The sequence below is a fragment of the Cimex lectularius genome, unplaced genomic scaffold (genome assembly GCF_000648675.2).
Source record: "Cimex lectularius strain Harlan isolate CLEC.00 unplaced genomic scaffold, Clec_2.1 scaffold50, whole genome shotgun sequence".
NCBI lineage: Eukaryota > Metazoa > Arthropoda > Insecta > Hemiptera > Cimicidae > Cimex > Cimex lectularius.
In genome coordinates this window covers 1,837,306-1,861,404 of record NW_019392716.1, presented here as the reverse complement: position 1 = coordinate 1,861,404, position 24,099 = coordinate 1,837,306, and the positions used below count along the sequence as shown (strand labels likewise).

At 32.9% G+C, this 24,099-nt stretch overlaps 2 protein-coding genes across 13 annotated transcripts in view; both read left to right on the top strand.

The window, feature by feature from the left end:
* Nucleotides 1-64: 64 nt before the first annotated feature.
* On the top strand, nucleotides 65-14,469 carry LOC106664288 (pyruvate kinase-like). 10 transcript variants are annotated; one of them, XM_024226550.1, is made up of 10 exons: nucleotides 65-251; nucleotides 370-429; nucleotides 6,172-6,301; nucleotides 6,357-6,580; nucleotides 6,639-6,825; nucleotides 6,901-7,110; nucleotides 7,425-7,606; nucleotides 7,667-7,912; nucleotides 7,973-8,195; nucleotides 9,959-10,356. In XM_024226550.1, exons 2-10 carry the CDS (start codon nucleotides 388-390, stop codon nucleotides 10,273-10,275), a joined length of 1,761 nt encoding a protein of 586 aa, XP_024082318.1. In that variant the 5' UTR covers nucleotides 65-251; nucleotides 370-387; the 3' UTR covers nucleotides 10,276-10,356. The 10 variants fall into 10 exon arrangements, with proteins under 10 accessions (XP_024082318.1, XP_014245363.1, XP_024082320.1 ...); XM_024226552.1 differs by lacking the exon at nucleotides 65-251 and adding an exon at nucleotides 682-782 and having other exon boundaries at nucleotides 371-429; XM_014389876.2 differs by lacking the exons at nucleotides 65-251; nucleotides 370-429; nucleotides 9,959-10,356 and adding exons at nucleotides 917-1,119; nucleotides 13,422-13,454; nucleotides 13,863-14,469.
* A 4,650-nt stretch (nucleotides 14,470-19,119) lies between these two features.
* The window catches only part of LOC106664328 (protein roadkill), a 132,871-nt gene continuing 127,891 nt past the window's right edge, over nucleotides 19,120-24,099 (top strand). For 2 of the 3 annotated variants that reach the window (XM_014389968.2, XM_014389965.2), the window contains exons 1-2: nucleotides 19,120-19,298; nucleotides 20,101-20,142. The gene's annotated coding sequence lies outside the window, so the exon portion shown is untranslated. Of the gene's footprint in view, nucleotides 19,299-19,670; nucleotides 19,686-20,100; nucleotides 20,143-24,099 lie in introns of those variants that run through there. The other variant, XM_014389969.2, reaches the window with a different exon arrangement.

Sequence of the window (24,099 nt, the reverse complement as noted above, 5' to 3'; positions counted from 1 at the left end):
TAATCCAAGGCCATAGTCCAGTGGATTCTTGTTTTCTAGTCGTTTCAATTTTGAAAAGTCACCCAGAGACATGCCAGAGACTCCAAACCCAACAGATTCTATTGATTTTTTCTCTCATTATTTTAAAATTAGAGAAATATGGAATTTATTGTCGGAAAATTCAAATGTGCTTTCTGCAGCCACGTGTTGCTACATCAAAGCGGGAGGGAGTGTAAAATGTAATCTGATGTAAATCGTATACTTCTTAAAATGTAATTAATATTTTTTTTTTAACGAGCAAACGTTATCGGCGGGTCAATAATACAGATAATCTTAATAAACGAAACGCTTCCCTGCGGTAAAGATTGTTTAGTTTTGTTTGTCTTACAGAACAGAGAACGCCGAGCCATGAAAGCTATCGAGCGGCAAAGGACGGAATCGGGAAGATTTGTAAGTCTTGAAGAATCAACAAGTTGTTTTACCATTAGGAATTTTTTTTAAACATTTTCTTACGGCCAGAAAATAAAAATATTGCTATGTTAAATAGGCTTTGTTATAAAAAAAAAGTTTAATTGGCCATTTCCGTCAGTGCCAGGTACAGGTAGCGGCGTAAGTCGTACCCTTCAGACAGATGACACAATTCTGTGCTGTTTTGATTAAACAGCTGTATTTTTAATTATTTCTTATTCATTTACCCCACAGTGATCGAGACGATCAGACATACAGCTCGTGTCCCACCCTAATCCTCTTCCTCGACAAACTCGATCGTGCACCGTGTTAAAGAAAAGGAAAAAAGATCAACGGTAAATCATTTTATTTTGTATCTTTCTATTATTGAATTTCAGACGAGACGGCGTTCGGAAGAGCTCCATGGAAACGAATTTCTGTGATTTTTTCTTCGTCTCTAAATCAGATGCGAACATTTGTCGCAGTCTAATTAAATTTTGGCAACGAGACACCTTCCCGGTTGAAATATAGGCGTCCCTTAGGTTCTATTAATACCTTTGAAAGACGATGTATTCGGTTTTGCTCATCGTCAGGCGGCTGAGTCGGACTTACAGGCTCAGTGGCAAAGGGAATCGCTTGAAATCAGGCATGACTTGGACCACCGAAGACTCAGGCTATGAAGATGACTTGAAGGTCGTATTGCCTTGTCTCTCGTTTGGTACTATTGTGTTCGGTTGATTTTTCTTTAAAATGCTTTTAAAACGCTTAATTTTTCTATAAAATGCTGGAGAGATTACTTGACAAAAGATCTAAACTGATGTAACAACAAAAAAAAACTATTATACACTACGTTAATCGCCCCAATTTGGACCTATGGACTTGAACTATACAAGACAGCCAAGCGATCCAATAACGATATCCAAAATCCTTCGCACGATAGTTGATGCTCTATTTTCTACATTGCCAGTTGTACTATTCACTCCAATCTCAATTTACCTTACGTCCCAAACCCCCCAGTCTCGCTACAATAAATCTCACTCCAAACTATCCTTTCGTGAACCTGTTAATTCGCACGCTGTCCAGCCCAACCCTTTCTTTCAACCCTTACAGAAGATTGAAGTGCAGTTAGTCTCACTGCCATCTGATTTTGTAACTTCGGCAACTCTAGGGACTGCATGACTTCATGTCATAACAGCCACTTTCACAGGATAGTGGCCGTTCAAATCATGCCAGACATGTAAATATGCATACATTATTTTGTATGTTCATATGTATATGTATATTATTGTAAATAACATAATTTTTGCTTGTTGCATTTTGTATGCAGTTGAAAAATAAATAAATAAAAATTAAAAAACAAGACTATCGGATATGAAAACAGTGGGGGTGATGTGGGTTTGCCTTGTTAAAAAAAAAAAAAGGTCAGGGGCGTTGGTGGCCCCAGAAGTTTAGACGTTGACATGGCTCATCTCTGTAAGTTAAAGGTCCTAGGTATAAATCAAGCAGCCCTTCACTTGAACCCGACATACTTATAAATGGGCTTTTTTCAAAATCACCGGCACCCAGAGGGCCAATATGACCTCTGCTGTTGCGAACTCTGGTTAAAAAATTTCTTTTTTATAATAAATGTGCAGAAGTGGTTAGAGCAGTGGTGTATTGCGGCGAAGGTCATGGGTTCGAATCCTTATTGTGACACTAACTTTTTCATCTCAATCAAGATCTTAAATAAAATAAAAAACAATAATTAATTGAAATAATTAATATGGTCAATTATTACCACTAAACATATATAGATTTATGATAGTATTACACCCAATTAAAAAAAAAAAAAAAGAAACCAATACAAAAACTTGTCAAAATGTTTGTTACTTCTGTGGTCTTAATGATGAGATACAGTCTCTCAGCATACCTGCAATAATATTGACGCAAACAGTAAAACAGTTTTATTAAAAGGAATGAATGTATAAACACACTGGATCATGTGATACACCATGATACTAAACGCTTATGATAGGCCAAAACAGTGCAGTAGGCAGACAATCAAACTACAGACTACTGTAGGTAACAGGCAGTGTAATGCAACAATAACTGACCATTAATACCATTGAATTTAATTGGAATATAAAAAAACATGCAATGTATGTTGTGAACTAACTTTCGACTTTTTAGACTGAAATGTATTGGGATGTGGCGAACTTTTTGATTAGTGGGTCACCATTGTATATTAGCCACATTAAACACACACAACTATTGAGAAAAAAGTTTATTATTGTGTAATCGTGGCCTAAACTGAAAGATTAATATTTTTTTGTGGAAATTTTTTGTAATGTGGTATTATTTCAACATTTAAACATAGTGAATTTTATTAATTCATATAATTGGCCATGCATAGAGCATCTTCTAAATAATGTAAATTTTTTTTAAAAATCTTAAGTCGCCCTATTTCACTGATGGAGACAAACAAAAGGTCCATTTCATTGTCTCCATCTGTGGAAAAGAGTGAGTTAAGATAAAAAATAAATTTAAAAAAATCTATTGAATAAAATAAATAATAACAATATTATCAAGATAAGATAACATAGGTTTTTTATGAATGAACCAAATAATTAAAAAAAAGCTTGTTAAAATGTGAAATTGAAATCTTTTGGTGTTCAGATTGGCCGCAATTAGCTAGTACTAGTACCCTCTGAAATTGTGAATATTTTATGATTCAATTTTGCCTGAATATCAGTAGGGAATTTATTTGAAGATTTGACAACATAAACAAACTGTGAAAATGTGTTATCTGCATAATGTGTAGACTATGTGGCTTATGAGTTCAAATAATCAAGCACACTTAACTAACTTCAAAACCATGACAATGTATGTAAAAAAAAGCAAACACATGAATCAATTAAGTTGACCACAACAGCTGAAAAAGTTTTAGAAATGACATTTTGGCCATAATAAGTCAAAATCCCATTGACTCTAATACTCTAAAATGGCCTGAAATCTGGGACTTTCTCACTAAATTTTTATCATACAAAACCAATACTGCAGTCTGTTGATATTAATAATATTCTACCTACTATGAGACTTTTACATGTAGTAGAAGTACATGTTGGCCACACTAAACCAATGTCCATAAATTATATGTGTGGGGCCAGAAGGCTTTTCTTATTAAATTTGGCCACACTCAGTAAACTAAAAAACGTTAGGAAAACAAAGATATTAGTGAGCTAAATAGAAAGTCGCTAACAAAACAAGCATAAAATCAATAAAAATTCATGTTAGGAGAACATTGGTGGCTGCAATGGTTTAGGCATTGACACATCACTCATCACTTGTGAAGATCCTGGGTTCGAATCCAATAGCCCTGCATTTGCATCCGACATACTTAGATATAGGTTTTTTTCTCAAAAATACCAGCCCCTCGAAGGTTAATATGACTTCTGCTGTTATAAACCCCATAAAAAAGAAAAGTGAATAAATAAATTTAAAAAATTCATTATTAAGAAAGTTAATATCTGTCATATTGTCATATGGAAGGGCTTAACGTCCAACTACCCATTGGGTTTCGTGGACGAGGGGCCGACGAGTTTGATTCCTTTACAAAAGGTTAGTTTATTTCAAAAATATTTATCCTTTTTTCAGGCTATTTCACGCCCATCATCAGAAACCATCGGGGTCATGCTTACTCTCCCAAGTATTTTCATATTGTGAAAAATCTCTCCTGATGATCGGCATGGATGGAGACAATTATTTCTCACCTTTATGATTGAATGACACAACTCAGTGACAATTATGATTTTACAGGATGAAAATGATGTGGGAGAGTAAGCGACACCACGAGGGTAGCCTGATGATGAGCGAGAAATAAAAAGGATACATTTTTTGTAAAAACTTAACTTTTTGTAAAAAAATAAAAACCATGTGCTTCTTAGAGTAAACCCTCATAAAATACTACATTTAGGAAGAAGAAAAATATAATTAATTAAAAAATCATTGGCTCTGCTGTAATTCAAACCATGAAAATAGGACGCCCTAACAACTTAACGCGCTAACAGGGGTCCCCCAAAATTCATTATTATTACTGAACTAATAGAAATGATGAAAGTGGAGTTGGTATGTAGATTCACTTTTTGTAAATGATGATTGTACGCCAATTTCCGCCGAATATTTGCCAGGTCTTGAGATGCTCATCTTGGCATTCCCCAAATAGAGTGCCTCTGTGTACCCCCCCTTCACTTTGTGCAGGAACAGCGAATACGTTGTCAAGTGCTGTGCAAGCCCTCAACTTACGTGGAGTGTGATGGACAAAAGTGAAACTAGCTACAAACTCAGTCACAGAGTACTGTCCCATCTTACTTTCAATCCATTTCCATGCATCGAAAACTTTGTTCCAATTTTTGCCATTCAGAAGAGATGCATTCCAAATTATTGGTTCAGATTGAGGAACTCCAAGTTTGTTAGTTGATACCTCGACAGTATCAACAGTATAGTTGATTTCCAAATGTGTGGATACTTTGTGTTCAGCTACTTTGAACAAGAGCACTGTGAAGTGAACAAGAAAACTGACAATTAACCGAGCAATTATTATTGCTCGGTAAATAACTAAGCACCATCATTAGGGATATGGCGAATCCTGTATGTCTGGAGCCACTTTGACCTGAAAGCCACGTAGCGTTTTATTAACAATAGTATAATATATAAGTTTAATAGGTAGTAGAGATATCAGCCTCAAAATCTTGTAAAAATGGCTAATTTCTGTTTAAGCTTGACCCAAAAAAAAGAATTTTATGATTTTAATTAACAATAACAAATAACTAACATTGACACTGTAGTGAGAATGTGTGTTGTTTTGTCAAGACAGGCTGTACAAAGCCAATGAATAAGTAGTGCCTTACTACTTTTTTACCACCCACAAATGAAAAGCCTCGAGCATCCTAGATTGGTGATATTTAAACAACTAATGTCAAGAAATTATGATGAACAGTTTTAAGTACAAACAAAGTATACTTTTCAAACCTTATACATATTGTAAAACCATTTAATTTCCATCATAAATATTTATCCAATATTATGGATAAATATTTATTAAATTTAAACAACTTGTGTTGTAGTATTGCATTTTTGATAAAGTGTACTTTCACACAATTATTTCTCTATCGCAGACTTTCTCTTTGCTCTTTTACATTCACATTCTTGCTAATCTCAAAATCCCATGATTTAAATTGGGTTTAGTTTTCTCTAGATTATCAAGAAGGTTGAACTGCTAATTTTTAAAATATCATCAATGGCAAGTATTGTTATATTTTTAAATGTCATTTTAAAAATAACTTGTCTTTCTGGTTATTGTTAAATTTTAAAACCTTCAAACCATTCTGAAGGGACTTTATTATATTTTTTTATTAGTCTGTATGATTTAAATCGATATTGTTGTGTAACAGTGTTTAAGTTATGTATTAGAAAAAACTAGCTTTCGACTGCCATTTTCACCTCTTCGATTTCACGTTTCCACATTGAGTGCTCATGGGTTGGTTAGGTAGCTTAGGGTTTTGGACGGGATGGGTTACATACATGTCCATGATTCAATGTTTTTCTGTGAAGCTGAAAACTACGCGAGTGCAATTATGATTGCTCAAAAAACATTTGAGAAAAATCTGTGTTTAAAATACAACATATTACCTCTATTTTATATATATATTTTTTTTTCAAATTTAAAGTTTTTTAAATTGCTTTGTCAATTGTTTACTTTTTGTTTAGATGGAAGACGGAGCACCTTCGATGCAGATGCGAGCCTGTCTTGCACCTACATTTGTAGACCATCTATGCGAGCTGAACATAGATTCCAAGGCCTCTTATGTGAGGAATACCAGCATCATTTGCACAATAGGTAATAATTCAATTTTTATGTTGAAAAGTTTTATTTGCACTTTTTCCTTCCCCAGGGCCCTCTTCAGCCAGCATCTCTGTTTTGGAAAAGATGATTGATACTGGTATGAACATTGCTCGTTTGAACTTTTCCCACGGTAGCCACGATTACCATGCGAATACGATCAAGAATATAAGGGAAGCTGTACAAAATTACAGCACAAAGAGTGGAAGCCTTGTATCGATCGGCATCGCTTTGGACACAAAGGGGCCTGAAATACGAACTGGGATCCTAGAAGATGTATGTATTAAATCGTAAATTTAAATAAACATCAATTACATTTATGATTTTTCTCAAGGGTCCCAATGCAGAGATCGAGCTTGTAAAAGGAGACACAGTGCGAATTACAACAGATAAACAATTTGCCGAAAAATGTACAAAGAAAGACATTTTTGTTGATTACCCAAATATCACTAAAGTTACCAAACCCGGTGCTACAATATTCATCGATGACGGCCTTATTTCGCTTGTCGTTAAACAAACTGGTATTGATTTTTATATTAATTACAGATTTTGATTTATATCATTTTAAATATTTATGTATGCATTATATTTTTTAGTTGGAAACAGTTTAGCTTGCAAAGTCGAAAACGGTGGAATGCTTGGCAGTAAAAAAGGTGTCAACCTTCCTGGAATTCCTGTTGATCTTCCAGCTGTTTCTGAAAAAGATAGAAATGACCTTTTGTTCGGTGTACAGCAGGGAGTAGACATGATATTTGCATCGTTCATTAGAAATGGATCGGCTGTAAATGAAATAAGAGAAATTCTCGGTAAGAAATTTAAATAGAATTTATGTAGGATATAAACATAACCTGGGTTTATCATTTTTCAATACATAGAAATAAAAATAATTTATGTTGGATTGGTGTGGTTCAACAGCATTTTGTCTGGTAGACAGTTAAAAAGGCCATTAGATTTATGTTTCATCATGTTGGTGGGGTATTGGATAGTAAATAATTAATCAATTTCTTCAATTAATAATACCGATCAAGAAACTAGTAAAGTGAAAAAATTAAATACTCATTATAAGTATAAATTATTTTACCTTCTGCCTTAATAATAAATTTGCTTTGGTTTTATTCAGGTGACGCCGGTCGAAACATCCTTATCATTGCCAAAATTGAGAATCACCAGGGAATGAAAAATTTGGATGAAATCATTGAAGCTGCTGATGGAATAATGGTTGCTAGAGGTGACCTCGGTATTGAAATCCCTCCTGAAAAGGTCTTCTTGGCTCAAAAATGCATGATAGCCAGATGTAATAAGGTAATCTTTGTTTAAAGTTATTACCTATTAATAAAAACTGTAACACATAAATGTTAATAGGTTGGTAAGCCAGTAATTTGTGCTACCCAAATGTTAGAGTCCATGATAAAAAAGCCGAGACCGACAAGAGCTGAGAGCTCGGATATCGCTAATGCCGTTTTGGACGGAGCTGACTGCGTCATGCTCTCCGGTGAAACTGCTAAAGGTGAATATCCCATCGAATGCGTCAAAGTCATGAACAACATATGCAAAGAGGCCGAAGCAGCAATCTGGCACAAGCAACTGTTTTCTGACTTGGCTAGCAAGGTAAATCACAAATTCATCAAACTTTAAAACTGATTTTTTAAAAAATATATTTATTCACAGGTTGTACCACCGATAGATGCTACTCACAGTGTGGCAATTGCTGCCGTAGAGGCCTCAGCCAAAGCCTTGGCATCGGCAATTCTGGTTATAACAACCAGTGGACGCTCGGCTCATTTGATTTCAAAATATAAACCCAAGTGTCCGATCATCGCTGTCACCAGGCATCCTCAAGTAGCTCGGCAAGCCCACTTATATAGAGGGATAATGCCTGTGCTTTTTGAAAGTAAGTTTTTCTCTAATTATTAGGTCTTAAGAAATATCTGTGAACTGACTTTAATTATTACGGCTTAATGCACTGTGAATAACATCCTTACATAACACAAACAACACAAACACATTTTAACAAGTAAATGCAAATTATAGGTTTTTATGCGCATCAAATCAATGGTTAAGGGTGTACTAGGAACATGTAATATTTCACTACAGAATACAGTGGTACCGAGGTACATTTTTTTCCGTTTTAAATAGATACAAGCCATCAATAGGTTGAATTTTTTTAAATTAATTAATCAATTAATTTTTTGTGTATTTGATGGTGCATTAATGTAGGGGAGGGAGGGATAGTGTGAAAAAAGGCCAGGGGCGACAGTAAAAATTGAACCATAGACTGCAGGATCAATGAGCTGAGAGTCTACCAGCTGACCACTCAGATAGCGTGGTCCCCAACTGTAGCGTCAACCACCAAATGCTCAGATTTCCCGTTCACTCACTTGTTTTACATGTTTACCACACTCTAGAAGCATTTATGTGTTTAGTTTTAATTTTTTTAAATGTATTTACAGTTATTTACATATATACATATGTTTGTATGTATTTGGTTTTATTTTATTTGTATGCAATATTCGTTATTACATTAGTATAAAAAACATTAGTTGTTTTTTGAGGGTTGGTATGAATTAATCTCATTTCAATTAACTTCAATTGGGAAAATTGATTTGAGGTACAAACATTTTGACTTCCGAGCTCGGTTATAGGAAGAATTAAACTCATATCTACTTAATGTTATATATATCTCAAGGTACCACTGTATTAAATTAATAACTTTTGTACAAAAGATTTTTTTTAAATTATTATTTCTATGCAAATTTTCCCTTTTTTTATTTATTTCATTGTGGATTATTTTTATTATCACATTTATATTTCAGCCGTTTTTGGAAGGTAGGTAAATAGTGACCTTTTGGTGGGCTTTGGTATCAGTTTGCATTATCATGCCATTTATGGCACACAGATGCTAAGAATTAATTGTAGAAGCCTACTTTTTAAAAACAGCTTAAATAAATGATAGAAAAAAGACAATAACTATATTAAAAAATCCATGTTATATAATAAAAATTATANAAAAAAAAGTAGAGATGTTACTACACAATTACAAAAACGAAGTAGTATATTACAAAGAAAGACTGTAACAAAGCTCCATTTTTTATATTGCAAACAGAACTTACTGTACACTACTACTCTGCACCCCATAAATGGTTTAAAAAAATATATATAAATAAATATAACACACAATACCTCTACATTTGATTTCTACAGAGGAGCCACTTAATGATTGGATAAAAGATGTAGAAGAGAGAATAAAGTTTGCTATGCATATGGTGTCGAAAAGAAATGTTTTGCATGCTGGCGATCCTGTTGTTGTAATCACGGGTTGGAAACAGGGAGCTGGATTTACAAACACTTTGCGTATCATTTACGTGAAAGAAGATGCCATAAAAGAGGAAAGCTCGCATTCGTTACCCGCTTGACTTTAAGTCATTTCATTATTTCATTTGTAATCTACAAGTGGCTAGTTATTTATTATGTTTTTAAATAAATGTTCTTCGATTTTAAAATAAAATTTAACTTTTCTTGGATTTTGTGAAGGTAGAACTTTTTTTATATCATTATAAGAATTTCTTTAATCTATTTTTTACACCTTCTTCAGTTCTGAAGGGATAATTGGTAGTTGATTCCATATAAAATTCAAATATATTATAATTTCTACAGAGCCTCGCATCCCGGATTGGACGCTTGATATAGACGAAAGGCTTAAATTTGGCTTGCAAGTTGGCTTTAAGCTGAAGTTGGTCAAATTTAGTGACACGGTCATTATTGTTACTGGGTGGAGACAGGGTGCTGGATATACTAATACTATGAGAGTTGTGTCATTAACTGAGGATGGAGGATTAACTGATGTGTCTACATTGTCAGCCTTATTGTCGCATAACAGAGTAGAGAATGAGTACCTTTCAGAAAAGCGCTTTAGTACAACTTCTGTTAAAAACAGGATGAAAGTTAGCGTTAATACCAATGTTTCGTTATAACAATCCCATGGGCTGAAATAAATGACCACATCCTACACACATACACACACAAAATCAATAAACATTTATATTTATTCGTTTGTTTGTTGTAATTTATAATTTTTTTAAGTTCGTAAGTAAAATATCACTACCATCATTTGTCATTTTACATGTTGTTTAATTGTTTTTTACTTCAGTAGAAAAAAAAAGGGTTATTTTAAGTTATAATAAATTGTTTATATAAAGCTATAAAAATATTAACTATGAAATTCTTATGCAGTCTTTTACATTTGATTCTGCCACATTTGCTGGATAATAAATGCAAAAATAAATTCTGATTAAAAGAGGATAGTGCAACCGCGTTATAGTCAATTTTAAATAAAAAATTATTTATCAAAAATAATATATAGATTTTAATAATGAAAAATAACTACATTACTGTACTTGCATCATTTCTACAGAGCCTGTAAGTGATGATTTTGCAAAGGAGATTCTCGGCCAAATTAAAGCTGGCATCATTTTTGGATATTACCATAAAATGATTTCTTTAAGATCTAATGTCATAATCGTTTATGAGAAGAAGAGAAGTGCTCATCCCCAACAGACATTAGAATTGGACGAATTGATGAAAAACTTTGAACCACCAAACGAAAACAACTTATCCCGAATAAACAGTTACTCCACTAATTGAATATTTTGTTATGTTCATATATCTCTTAAGTATAGTTCCGTTTGGCTATTTTAAGCCCTTGCTCTAAGCTTAATTCAATGATCTTATTCCATAATATTTAATTTGAGTAACGAATCATAACAAAAACCGTTTTATTTCTTTAGAACCACTTCTGCCGGATTGGAAGCAGGAAATGGATTCAAGAATAAAATTTGGGATTTCTCTTGCGGTCAAGAGGGGTATAATACAAAATCGTGATTTGTTAACTGTGATTAAGGGTTGGAAGCAAGGTTCCGGTTATGCAAACAGTTTAAAACTTGTTCGCGCAGTTGATGAGGAGGAGAAGGTGATGGAAGATGGAAGCAGCTGTTCTATAGAAACAAATCAAAACTAACTTGTCCGTCCCACAAAAATAATAATAATTTAAAAAAAAAAGCTTCTATACATTCATTACAGTATACAAAAAATACAAGGTATTCGTAGGAAATACAATTGAAGTACATTAATTGATTGCCATCTAATCCAAATTACAGTAGATTTTGATTAAAGAAATTCTCGACTTAATCAAATAATTTATGAAATTTCATTTTCCTTAAACGTATTATTGAGGGAAATGCAAATTTGTATTATTCATACATTTGGAAATTTGTTTATTGTTTAATAGACAGGGTGTCCCAGAGAATTGCAAAAAAAATTTTGGGTGATAGTACACCCTATTTGCAACAACTTCCAACATACAATCCCTATACCCTGACGAGTTATGATTTTTTATTAGTTTTCCCATGGAAAGTTGCACTACTTGAGAAAATTAATAACAAAATTTGTATGAAAATTGAAAATAATAAACAGATAACTAATTAAATAATTACTGGAGAAAAACATATATCAATCATCAGGGCTAACACTTACACATTAAATTTGCCTTATACTATTTTCGTATGATATAATTTTCAATTAAGTACCTTAACAAATGTTCACATTTGAAAACTACCATAAAGTTTGGTTTTTGAATGACAAAGAAGGATTTACAAGCATTAAACATTACAAATTGTTTTTAAAATTATGGCGACAATGTCTGACACTCATCCATGCTCTTTTTCTCATAGCACCTATAGTTACTCGTGGGGGTAAATTGGTTTTGTGTTTATCAGATACTTCAAGGATTTTAATCCTTAAATCTTCAGCTCTGTTCACTACTAAACTACATCTACACCCAACAATTGCATGCCTGGTTGAACTAGTAATATCTCATTTAAAGATTGGTAGGGGAGGAGTCATCTCGTGGCCACCTTGTTCCCCTGATGGTATTGTCATGGATTTCTAAATTTGAAGATTCCTTAAAGAGGTGTTGTTCAGTAGTAAATCAAGTGGTGTTGAATCCACAACAGTGATGATAGATATTTGAGTTTTTCTCAAGTAACGTAATGTTTCCGTGAAAAAATTTACAAAAAATCGTAACTCAGGGTCTGAATATGGGTATAGGAACTATATGTTAGAAGTTGTTAATAGAGTGTATTATTACCCAAAAATTATTACTCTGGGACACCCTGTATGTTAGATTTTAGGAAGAAAGAAATATTACAATTCACAGTATTTCTCACTCAGACAGACAGACAAACAGAATAAGATACAATAAGAAATAAAAAATAAAATGAATGATTAATTTTTGAAACAACTATTGTAAAGGGGTGTCGGAACCTGAATAGTTAAACTGTTGACATGGCGCTCGTCATTGTAAGGTAAAATCCCGGGTTCGAATCCAGCAGCCCTGCTTTCGAATGTAACATACTAATGTTTTTTCCTCCAAAAACACCTGCACTCTGAGATTTGGTAGGACCTCTGCTGCTAAACCCTAGTAAAAAAAATTGTATTTTTCAATTTACAAATTATCCGAAAATTTTATACATGTAAATTATATTCTCCTCCTAATTTTTTAAAAGAAATGTCAGGGGCATTGGTGGCCACAACGGTTTAAGTGATGATTCGATCTCAAGGTTCATATTATGTACATCTTTTCAACCCCAGCCTTTCCACTAGGAAAACACATGGTGATTCCTTGACCCTCTTTTCAGGTTTTTGGTCGGAGGGCTGGGCTCCCGTCGCTAGCAGTGCTTTGTAAGTAGGCGGGGAAATAAACATTTCTGTTGTCATACAATGAATGTATTGTCTTCTTGTTCTTTAATTAATAATTTGACCACCTGAGTTAATAACCAGAGTTTAGGAAGTTAAGAAGAAAACAGGAGAAAGAGTTAATAATGAGTGATGACCACTAGATATTTGTTGACCCAAAACTGATAACCGTAAAAACTTAGCAACCCAAAAAATTTAGAAACTTACCTGTTTAATATCAAGAGCATTGTTTCTAATTATAAAAAAAAAAATGTCTTTAATCAAAAGGTAATATAAGATATTCTAAAGTTTTCAATCAGCGAACTCTTGACATGATCTGTTTTCTAGTTTAGATAAAAATTTGAAGAAATTGTATTTTGTTTTTCAGTGGAAGATTCAGAGCTAGATATTTTAGTAAAGAGTGAGTATTGAAAGGTTGAGTGAGATAGTTTTGGATGTGGTTTTTTATTTTTCAAATTTTAGTTACATATATGCAGCATGGCTACTGTTTTTGAGTACTGTTTGAATCCCTAAGTAGATGTTTTTCTTTTTTAGATCCAGTGACAACTTCTTAATAGCAATACTGTTAAAAAAAAAAAAATGTTTTAAAGCATGTTTATTTATCTCATTGCAGGATGGCCTATCTTTGTACATGATAACCTTCTAAATGTAGTTTATATACAATATGTTATCATTACTTTTAATTTTTTATTTATTTATTGACAAGAGAAGAAAACAAGTTTTGATTTTGAAGATGATCGCATGTTTTTCTTTTTCTTTTTTGTTTTTCTTAAATAATAATTTCATTTTTGGAATTTGTTCATTTTAGAAGCGCAGTTGCCTGATTGGCTTAAAGACATTGACTCCCGTATCATATACGGCCTAGCATTGGGGTTTCACAAAGGTTTTCTCAAAGGTAATGACCAGGTCATTGTCGTGACCGGATGGAAAAAGGGCTCTGGCTACACCAACACGATGAGGGTCATATCTGTCCCTGAAAAACTAGATGACCCAGCATTAGGTTTTATGCATTGATGGGTATTATTCTAAATTCTCATAATTGTTACTCTTCAATATTTTTTATATGTACATAACTATTTTTGTACGGTAAAGTGATAATTCCAAACCACTTTTTAGTACATATTCTATATATGGAATTATTTGTTTATTTTTATTCATTTTATATAATGATGTATTACATATGACTGCACTAAATATTTATTACATTTAGATGTTTTTAGTTTTGTCGTGGTTTGAATGTACCAATGAATGTTGGAGATAATTTTTGACTGTCTCATAAAACCAATTTTTTTAAAATGATTTTATTTGTACAGTATTTTCTTAAAATTATTACTTTGTTTTCAACTGGAAAAAAATAGTTTAATAAACAAAAAGTATTGTATAGTATTTTAGAATAAAAAAGGAATATATATGTACATATATGTAATAATTTATTTTGAAAAAAATCCTTATCAGTTCCAATCCTCTCTTTGTTTTATTTCCAACTAGCTATAATAGCATTTCAATAGAACTTAATTGAATACAATGATGCCACAGCACCTAGCATAATGAGGGTGCGAACACTTCACAGTGGGGGTTTACCTGATAGAATTGTATGATTTGGCATACGCTTTGGGTGATTCAAGATGATGAGGTGCTGTCTACCTTACTGACTACCTCTGCACAGTTCTGTGACATTTTTAAGTTAGGCGCCCATCGATTTTGATTAATTAAAGCCTCTATACTCCATCTTCAACTACATAGTTCTTGGTAGTGATAAAAATTATCCCAGGACACCCCCCATAATCTTACACGCTTTTAATAGGTTATTAAGGGAACTTTTGCTGGAGAGGTACTCGGAACTGGAGTGTCCCAGCAAAACAGCTGTGGTTGTCTGGGCCTTGGGGAGTAACAAAAAGGCGGAAGTGGCAGCTAAAGCCAGGACATCTCAACCTTCAGGCCAAACCACGATCCTCTGGTGAAACTTGTGCTGAAGAAATAAGAAGGATCATACCTTGCGAGGTTGAAACCCTTAATTTTGGACCATAACTTGCATAAGTATTGGCATGTAAATAAAGGTTACTCGATGTGTCCCACTTAATTGAAGGGTAATTTCAAAACAAAAATGTAATAAATAATATTGTTTAGTTTTCCTTTTTATGTGAATGCAAAATGTCCAATGTAACCTCTAAAAACAAACGGCTATGTGACATGTCGCCATTTTACTGTTTCTATTTTATTTTTCTATTTTGTTTTAAATTTATGTCATGTAATAAATGGTTAACTTAAGTTTCCATATGCATAGAAGATTACACAGGATAAAATAGTAAAATTAATTACTTTATCCACTATTAAGAATTGTCTAAAAATGATGAAATTAAAAAAAAATGCTTTACAGAAATTAAATCAAAATTAATTTTGTTAAAAAATGTTATGTTTACCACTCTCAACACGACATGCAAGAATAGCACAATTACACAGAAAACAAACACTTTGAGCCCTAAAGATTATGTCAATAAAGATTGAAACGTTGGCACGATAAAGAAAACGTTTTTCTGAAACCTACATCACAACAGACCGTATCTCATGATTTTCAAATAATCATCGACTAACGGTCACTAATCACCACATGTTATGTTTACCTTTCCAATGTGACCTAATTTATAATGAAAGTTAAACCCTATTTGGGTTGAGTTTGAACCCCGGAACTTGGGAGGGCTGCGGATGCTGGCACACCATGCGCAGCCCTCTGAGAAGTCTGCCACTGTCTCATCACTAAGGTCTTGTGTGGAGAGGAGCTGGTACTTGCCTGGTCTTGTGGTGTCTGGTTCGCTGTCGGGGTGCACCCGCTCTTGATGTCCTTGCCCCTCCTGGCTTATCGCTCTCTGTTTTCTTCTCTCATCGATTAATTCATCATCAAGGCAGTTTTGACCCATCGTGGTTGTATGCCTTTATAATTAAATAAATAAAATAAAATAAACCTATTTGGTATTATATTGTCTTTTATTAAGTAAGATTTGTAAAAAGGTTTAAAACTTCATTATAATAATTTCACTAAATTTTTCCTTATGTACTAAATTGTAAGGCAGTTATATAGTTCTGGTTTTTAAAACCTGCAATAAAAGTAATAGTAATTATACACCAATTTGTATATAACCTGCTGTAAGCAAAGTTTGTGAAAGAATCATATAAATTCGTTAAATCCATTATTTAAAAACGTCATACGATTCTACTACAGAAATTACAGCAATTATACATACATGGTAACTTATTACAATGGTTTGCATCCTATTTAGGTTGAATACTTAAAGTAAAAATAAAATTGGTGGTTCACCTAGTTTTGTAGCAAATAGTTCCTCAAGGGTACCACTTGGGGCTTTTTCTTTTTCAAATATATATAAATGACATCTCTGATTCTCTTCCTTCTGTTATTACCCTACTTTTCGCAGTTGATTTAAAAATATTCTTAAAAATAAATTCTGTTTCTGACAACTTACAACTTTAACTTAATAAACTTAATAGAAGGTATTCAACTAATAATATTCTTTTAAATTCTGATGAATTATATCAGACTTGCTTGTGATTAGACCTGAAACATAAAGATCTTGGCATCAATATTGACTGTCAGATAAACATTTACACACACTTTTGTAAAACTAGGTAAAGAAAATGAAACTTTTGGATTTTATTGTAGTTGTTTAATGAAACATTTTCATGTTCAAGATACAGTTAAAATTTTATACATTTCCACTGTAAGGCCAATGTTAGACTAATGTTCACTTCTTTGGGCATTCAATCCACCAATATGCACCACAGAAGCAGTTAAATAAAGATTTTTACACCTGATACAACCGGAGAGTACAGAGATACACCATACTCACCGTAATAGTTACTGAAATTGACGTTCTTTACAGAAAGAAATTATTTGAATGCATATTTTGTATTAATTATTACTTTATTAAATTGATTAACCAAATTAACTTTCATGTTTCATTTTATCATTCCAGAATTCAAATAAGATTCTCTATTGATTGGCATAGAAATAATTATGCAAAATTCAGTTTTATTCCAACAAAAAATATACTTGGTAAAAAATATAAATATTTAATTTTAGTTGAAGTAAATTTAAGCAAATTTTATCATTAAAAATGAAATATTGCATTATTAATATTCATTATATAATATTATTAGTTTCTACAAAAATCACTTAAACCCTGAAGATAGTGAAATGCTTAAACGCATCTGCACCAAAAAAAACACAAAAAAAAAACGATAGGCAGGCTAAGATGGTAGTACCAAACGTTAACATGCGGTTGATAGATAAATTATATAAAAGCTTGTCTTTTTACGACCTGCGGATTAAGCATAAAGTTTGGTATTGATTCCAAAGCTTTTTCAAGTGTTCAAGCCTTCAAACCAACAGACGACATGTTCCATTGTTATTTCTTCATGGCAATATCTGCACAGGCTTGTTTCTGCCACTCTGAGTTTATACATTGTGAGGATTATATTGGTGTGGTAAAATTATTCAGAAATATAAATGGAATAGAACCTCTCAATGTTTTAAATTTCCCTTACGTTTTAAATTTCCATCCTTATTTACTATGCCTATTTTACTTTTACTTGGTCACATTTTTTTGTTAAAACGTTTATTCATTAATATATCGGATAAGTATTAATTTTTCATATAAAGAATTTTTTGTTATTGTGTAATAAACAGAGAGGTTCTGTTCCATTCTTATTTCTGAACAATTTTACCACACCAATACCACAATCCTCACAACATATGTCTGCAGTGTCCAGTCAGCAGTTTAACTATTATTTTAGTACCAGCACGTCTGAGATTTAGTAGTTCTGTCTTTAGTTTCTATGAACGTCCTTTACAAAACTTTTTTGCCTACCTCTGTCCTAGGCTACATTTCCATTGAACAAAGGAAATATTTTTAATCCATTGTCTAATGGATCCGTGTATTTTGGCAGTTTGGTATGCCACAAAAGGGTTCAGGGCCAAATATCTGTCATTGAACATTTATCGGCCAATTTGTCAACCTCTTTGTCGTCCCTCTGCTCTGTGTGCCCTGGTAAGCCCAGGCAAGAGTAATTGTGCTATTTTCCCCAATGTCTGTTATTTTCCCACTCTGGACTTCATTGCTGATGCACTATTTGCCTTCAGTATTGCCTGGCTGTCCAAGTAGATGCCTATTCTTCCAACGACAATACCCAGCCTTTTAAATTTGCTAACATAATGTCCTGCTACAGTTTCTGCTTGGAAGATGGTGGCAAATTATCCAAGGCTTGTATGAATTCTTGTCCTTAGTTTATTTCCACAAATGCCAGCTTCTGACCCATATTTGGTTTTTAAACTATATGTGGTCGGCATTAACTGGGATATCTTTCTCCCAATGTGCTCTACAAGGTATTTTGATAAGAATTTTTTTGTCAAAATTGAATTTAGGGGTCATGTTATCAACAGACATCCCTAGAGTTCTTCTAGTTGAAGCTCCCTTCGAAGCTTTAGTGCTCCTTGTTATGTAAGTAGGCTATTTGAGCCTGCCCTGCATTAGCCTATAAATTGGGCTCTGACTTCTTGAATAAAGATATGTAATGGTGGTAGATCCAGAAGGACTTCTAGGACAGCTGTGGGTCCTAATTGCCCCAGTGATGTTCTGACAGCATGTGCTGTTTTCCCCTTTTACTTTTAAGAAAATTCTTTTCATTTTGCTTATACGAGCATGCTAATATAATATCACTCTTGTTATTAATTTTATTTATTATACATAATTTTTGTATTAATAGATTCAATTCACTAGTTTCGTGGTCTGCTAGACCAATTATTTTGACTTTTTTATCTCAACTGAAAACCTTAATTAATTGTAATGTATTAATAGAGTTCATTCCATCTGTAAAGGATATATGGGGGATAATAGTCTTTGCATATTACATAGTACATAACAAGGGTGTCCGGTGATTATCAAACTTTTGTTAGTTGTAGAGAAAAAATAGTCCATTTAATTTTTTTTTTAAATTTCGGCGGGCTCGTTCCTTCAGGGTAAACCAAGCAAATCAGCTGATTCCGACATTATTAAGATGGCGGAGTTAATGTTGTGTTATCTCTTTTTAAGATAAAAACAATACAAAAATAAACCTTAATTTTTTTAAGGAAATCCTTTTTTGTTTCTTTTTACGGACAATCAAATTCATTCTCAGTTCTTCGGTAACGGTATAAAAAGAAGAAACGTTCTGGATTAAAATATAAAATTCTCCTGTAAGTAATAATTTGTTCTTAATATTATTCGATTAACTGTTAGTACTGTCTCCTCTATAAAAAATATATATCGACGTATAATCTGCCCCCTTTTGTATTAATCGTGTGATAAAGGTAGGATAATCGTTTTAACGACCAGTTTTTATCAGGATTTACATTTTGAAAATGCACTCCTCTGGCATCCTTTCATCAATCTTTTTTTACTCCTGGAAGTACATATTTTAAATAATATGCTTAATTGTGTTTTTTTACAAAATTCATTTGAGCAATTATTATCAGATAATTAGGTTGATTAAAACCTCTTTAGCCCTGCCTTGATGGTTGACCTTCATTAGAAGTGACCTCGAATATTTAACATTCTGCCACATGTGCGAACTCTCGTTTAATGTAAATATACCTATTTTGGCTTAAATTCGGGTAATTTCTTTTGTCTGTAAACCTTATTTTGTTAACTTGACAAGCCCAATTTAGCCTGAAAACGATTTACTGCATGTGTCACCTTCATAGGTTTTTAGGTTATTTACTATTCAATAATTGGATTTATCCTTGCTTCATATTTAATTTAATTAATTTATGTAAATATTATTTTTTCAATAGTTTGGTAAGTCATTATTGTCCACTTTGATAAGATTTTATCACTTAAAACACAACCAATGTGAGGGGTTGTTTATCATTTTCAATTATACCATATCTTCTTACTCTTCTTGTTCTGTGAATTGTTAAAAGAAAATATTGCATTATTAAGTTAATTCTGTCTGTGATAGGTTATCAGTATAAATCTATAGCTTGTTGTTTGTTTCAGGATTCAACAATTTTCAGTTGCACTTGGGCAGTTTCATAAAGGGTGAGTAGTACATACTGTTTTCATTTTAATTCATTACCAACTTGGATTTTGGTTTTGGATTTGTATAGGCTCAAAATCACACATGTATGTGTATACGCATATAGAGCCTATTTGCTTCTTGTAGACTTGGCGATTCCAGCTTTTGCTGTTTAAAGTAAACTGCTGGCAGATTCAGCCACCCAGGTTGGGCGCTCAGGGTGGGGTGCCAGGTCAATTCAGCACCCAATGCATGCTGTTCCAAACCCGTTCATACTCGTGTTCATTTTTAAGTACATTCTCTCCTATTTACATACCATTCATTCAATTACGGTGATGGAGTATTCTGTATTTCTTCGTCACCCTTTACACATATGCAATTAACCTAATTGACGGTCGATGGGATACTCGATATTTAGCCATCGACCTATCACATCACACATTCACGTTAATGAGTACATTCACTCTCAACAGAACCTTTACACATATTATAAAACTACCCTAATTGATGGTTGATGGAGTACTCAATATTCTTCTATCAACCCTATCATATCACACATTCACATTAATAAATACATTCACTCTCAACAGAACCTTTACACATATTATAAAACTAACCTAATTGACAGTCGATAGGGTACTCAATATTCAGCCAACGACCTCTCACATCACACATTCACATTAATAAATACATTCACTCTCAACACAACCTTTATACATATTATACAACTACCCTAATTGATGGTCGATGGGTACTCAATATTCCGCCGTCGATCCTCTCACGTCACACGTTCATGCTAATAAATACAGTTGCTCTCAACACAATCTATTACCTGTTTGATTATAAAATTACATTGTTATTTATTCTGACAATATCAGTTTTATTTTTTCATCTACAACTGTACATGTATTTTATACAGATTGGATTTCAATTTGTGATAGTGACATTACGAGTGTTGTAGAGAATGCTATTTCTTGGCAACCACTATTGATTAATAGAATATGTTACTAATCATTCAAGAGGTCTCTTATCTATTCTTCCCAGTCACTTATGGTGGTAATTGTGGGGAATGGAGTAATCGTATTTGTATGTTAGTGTGATTTTGTAATTTACTGTGAAAACGTCTATGTTTTGACAGGTGAGAAAAAAAAAAAATTCACATGTCAAGATCTCTGAAGTGTATTATTGTCTACATAAGAAGGGCAGAAACAGCTTGTCTTAAAATTTTGGATTTTTGTCATCTTAGTATATTTATGTATTTATATATTTATTTATATTTGGTCGATGCTAGCTTGGCACCTGTACATCCAAATAGTTTTGAGTAGGTATGTGTATGTAAAAAGTTTGATTTTAATGGTAAATTTGATTGTCAGTTGAGTAGGCAATAAAACATTTTAAATCATTTGATAAGTGTCTGTTTTTTTAATCGTGTGTGAGGATTCCAAGTTAGTCTTCTATCAAATGTAAGTCCTAAATATTTAGTTAACTTTGTCTGATTGAGGAACACGTTCATTGTATAAGTATATGCTAGGACGTCTCACGATGGAATGTAAAGGTGATATGTTGTGACTTTGAGGTGTTAACCTTTATTTTCCATAAAGTGCTCCATTTTTGGTGGTTTTGTAACAATGTGTAGAAGAGGAATGATTTGTTAGTATGGTGGTGTTATCTTCTTATGTGGCAGTAAGTGCATTCTGATTTGTAATCATCCAGAAGTAAAAATTGTGTCCCCTGTTAATACTTGCTCCGCTGTTGTACAAAATTTTGACTTATGTTATTAAGCCAAAAAAGTCGCCCCTCTTCTTCATAAGTTTCCCTAATGTTTTAAAACCACATGTCAACAATTGAAAAATGGAGTGATATTTGTAGAATAACTCAAACACAACACATCACCTTTACACTCTGTCATGAGCCATATTCTACCATATATTTATACAATGAACCTGTTCCTCATACCAACAAAGATTGATAGAAGATTAAATTTGAAGCTTCATACACGATTTAAAAAAAAAAAAAAAAAAAAAAAAAAAAAAAAAAAAAAGACAGCAAACAATTTAAAATGCTTTACTTCTGACCTGACGATCATGGGATAGGGATAGGGATATAAGAGACAGCCACAAAGCCTTCTGCACCTCGATCTGAATAGATCTATTGTGATCCCTTGTTTTTTGTAACTCACAGGCCAGCTTCAGGTTGTTAATCAGCCTCCACAGCTTTGGCAGCGGCTCCTTAGTGAAGGATCTTGCTTGCGGGTTTTCCTGTCCTAATTGCAAAAACCCGCATCTACGTAGACCTTCACAGAAACATAAAATGTGTTCTGTGGTCTCCTCCTCTTCCTGGCAGTATCTGCACAGTGTTTCTTCTGTCTGTACTCCTATCCAGGGCATATGCTTTCTTAAGTGGCAGTGTCCTGGAGTCCAACCAGAATCCACCTGACGATCCAAATTACAATTAAAATAAAAACTTTCAACATACACATACCTACTCAAACCTACTTGCATGTATGGGTGCCAAGTTTATGGATCCATCACCAAATATTCCAGTTTTCAAAGATTACAGTTTAAAAAAAAAATTTTTTTTTTTAGTTTTTTAAAAAAAATTTATATTTTTTTAAACCCAACCCCTTGAATGATTAATATATTATTACTTCAGAGAGGGCACCAATTGGTAGCTTTCTCTGTAATGCCAATAAGGTCACAATCACAAATTGAAATCCAATCTGCTGGTTGTATAAAATTGCATGTATAGTTGTAGATGAAAAAAATAAATAAATAAATAAATAACTGTCAGAATAAATAACCTCAAAATTTTATAATCAAATAGGTAATGAGTTTGTGTTGAGAGCAACTGTATTTATTAGTTTAAATTCACTAATTTCGTGGTCCACTTGACCAATTAAATCATTACAATTAATTAAGGTTTTTAGTTGAGATGAAAAAAAGTTAATGGCACGAGAGGGATTCGAACCCACGACCTGTATTTATTAGCATGAATGTGTAATGTGAGAGGGTTGATGACGGAATATCGAGTCGTCCGTCAAATCCAATCTGCTGCTTGTATACAATACATAACAGTTTTAGATGAAATTAGATAAAGTTAAAAAAAAAACAGCAAACATGATAAATGGTTGATATGACTTTACTTTTGAAAAGGAAGAAGAAGAATAACACATTTAATATTTATGTTACTCTTCCTGTCTCATATATTTATATTTAAGCATACATTTTTACACATTCATACATTTTTACACATCAAGGATATTACCCTTATGTGTTGGAAGAGATCATCCACAAAAATTCTTGTTCATTATAAAAACAACTTCAAATTTAATGTAGTTTGATCTGTTATGATCTTTTTTTCTGTCTGTCCTCGCTGTTTTGGACTGTCAGAAATGTTTTAGCTTCTCACCATGGTGGGTCTTTAAAATGAGATGTACATAGATGAAATCACTCAAAACTTAATGGGTGTATGTAGACGTTTTATTCATTTTTATTACTACAAGAGTACAAAAAAAATCATGTATTACCTTTATAACATGTATCATCTTTTCTTGACTCTCAGGGCAAAACTGGATAACTCAAAAACACAACATTTTAGAATTGCAATTTTAAAGTTTATACCTTTGGTACAAATTCAATTTTTGTAGTATTTCGTTATTTTTTATTGCATTCACATTACATTCAATTCAATGAAGTTGACCTGGTAAATAGGCTTTTTAATTTATTTAATTACATCTTTACTTTTTGGTACTCATCACATTATGCACCGACACTCGTCTGGTTTTAAAGATAATTTTAGTGCACTTTCCGATTATTGTACTATCACTGGTGCAGTTATTACCTTTTGATCTGCTAGGTGGGTAAATAGGATAGGTCACGTTTATTAAAAACTACTGTATTTTATAAGTGATATAACTGCACTAATTAACAGCACTAACGAAACAGGCTAAAACAACAAGGAAATTTAAAAAAACTTAGTTT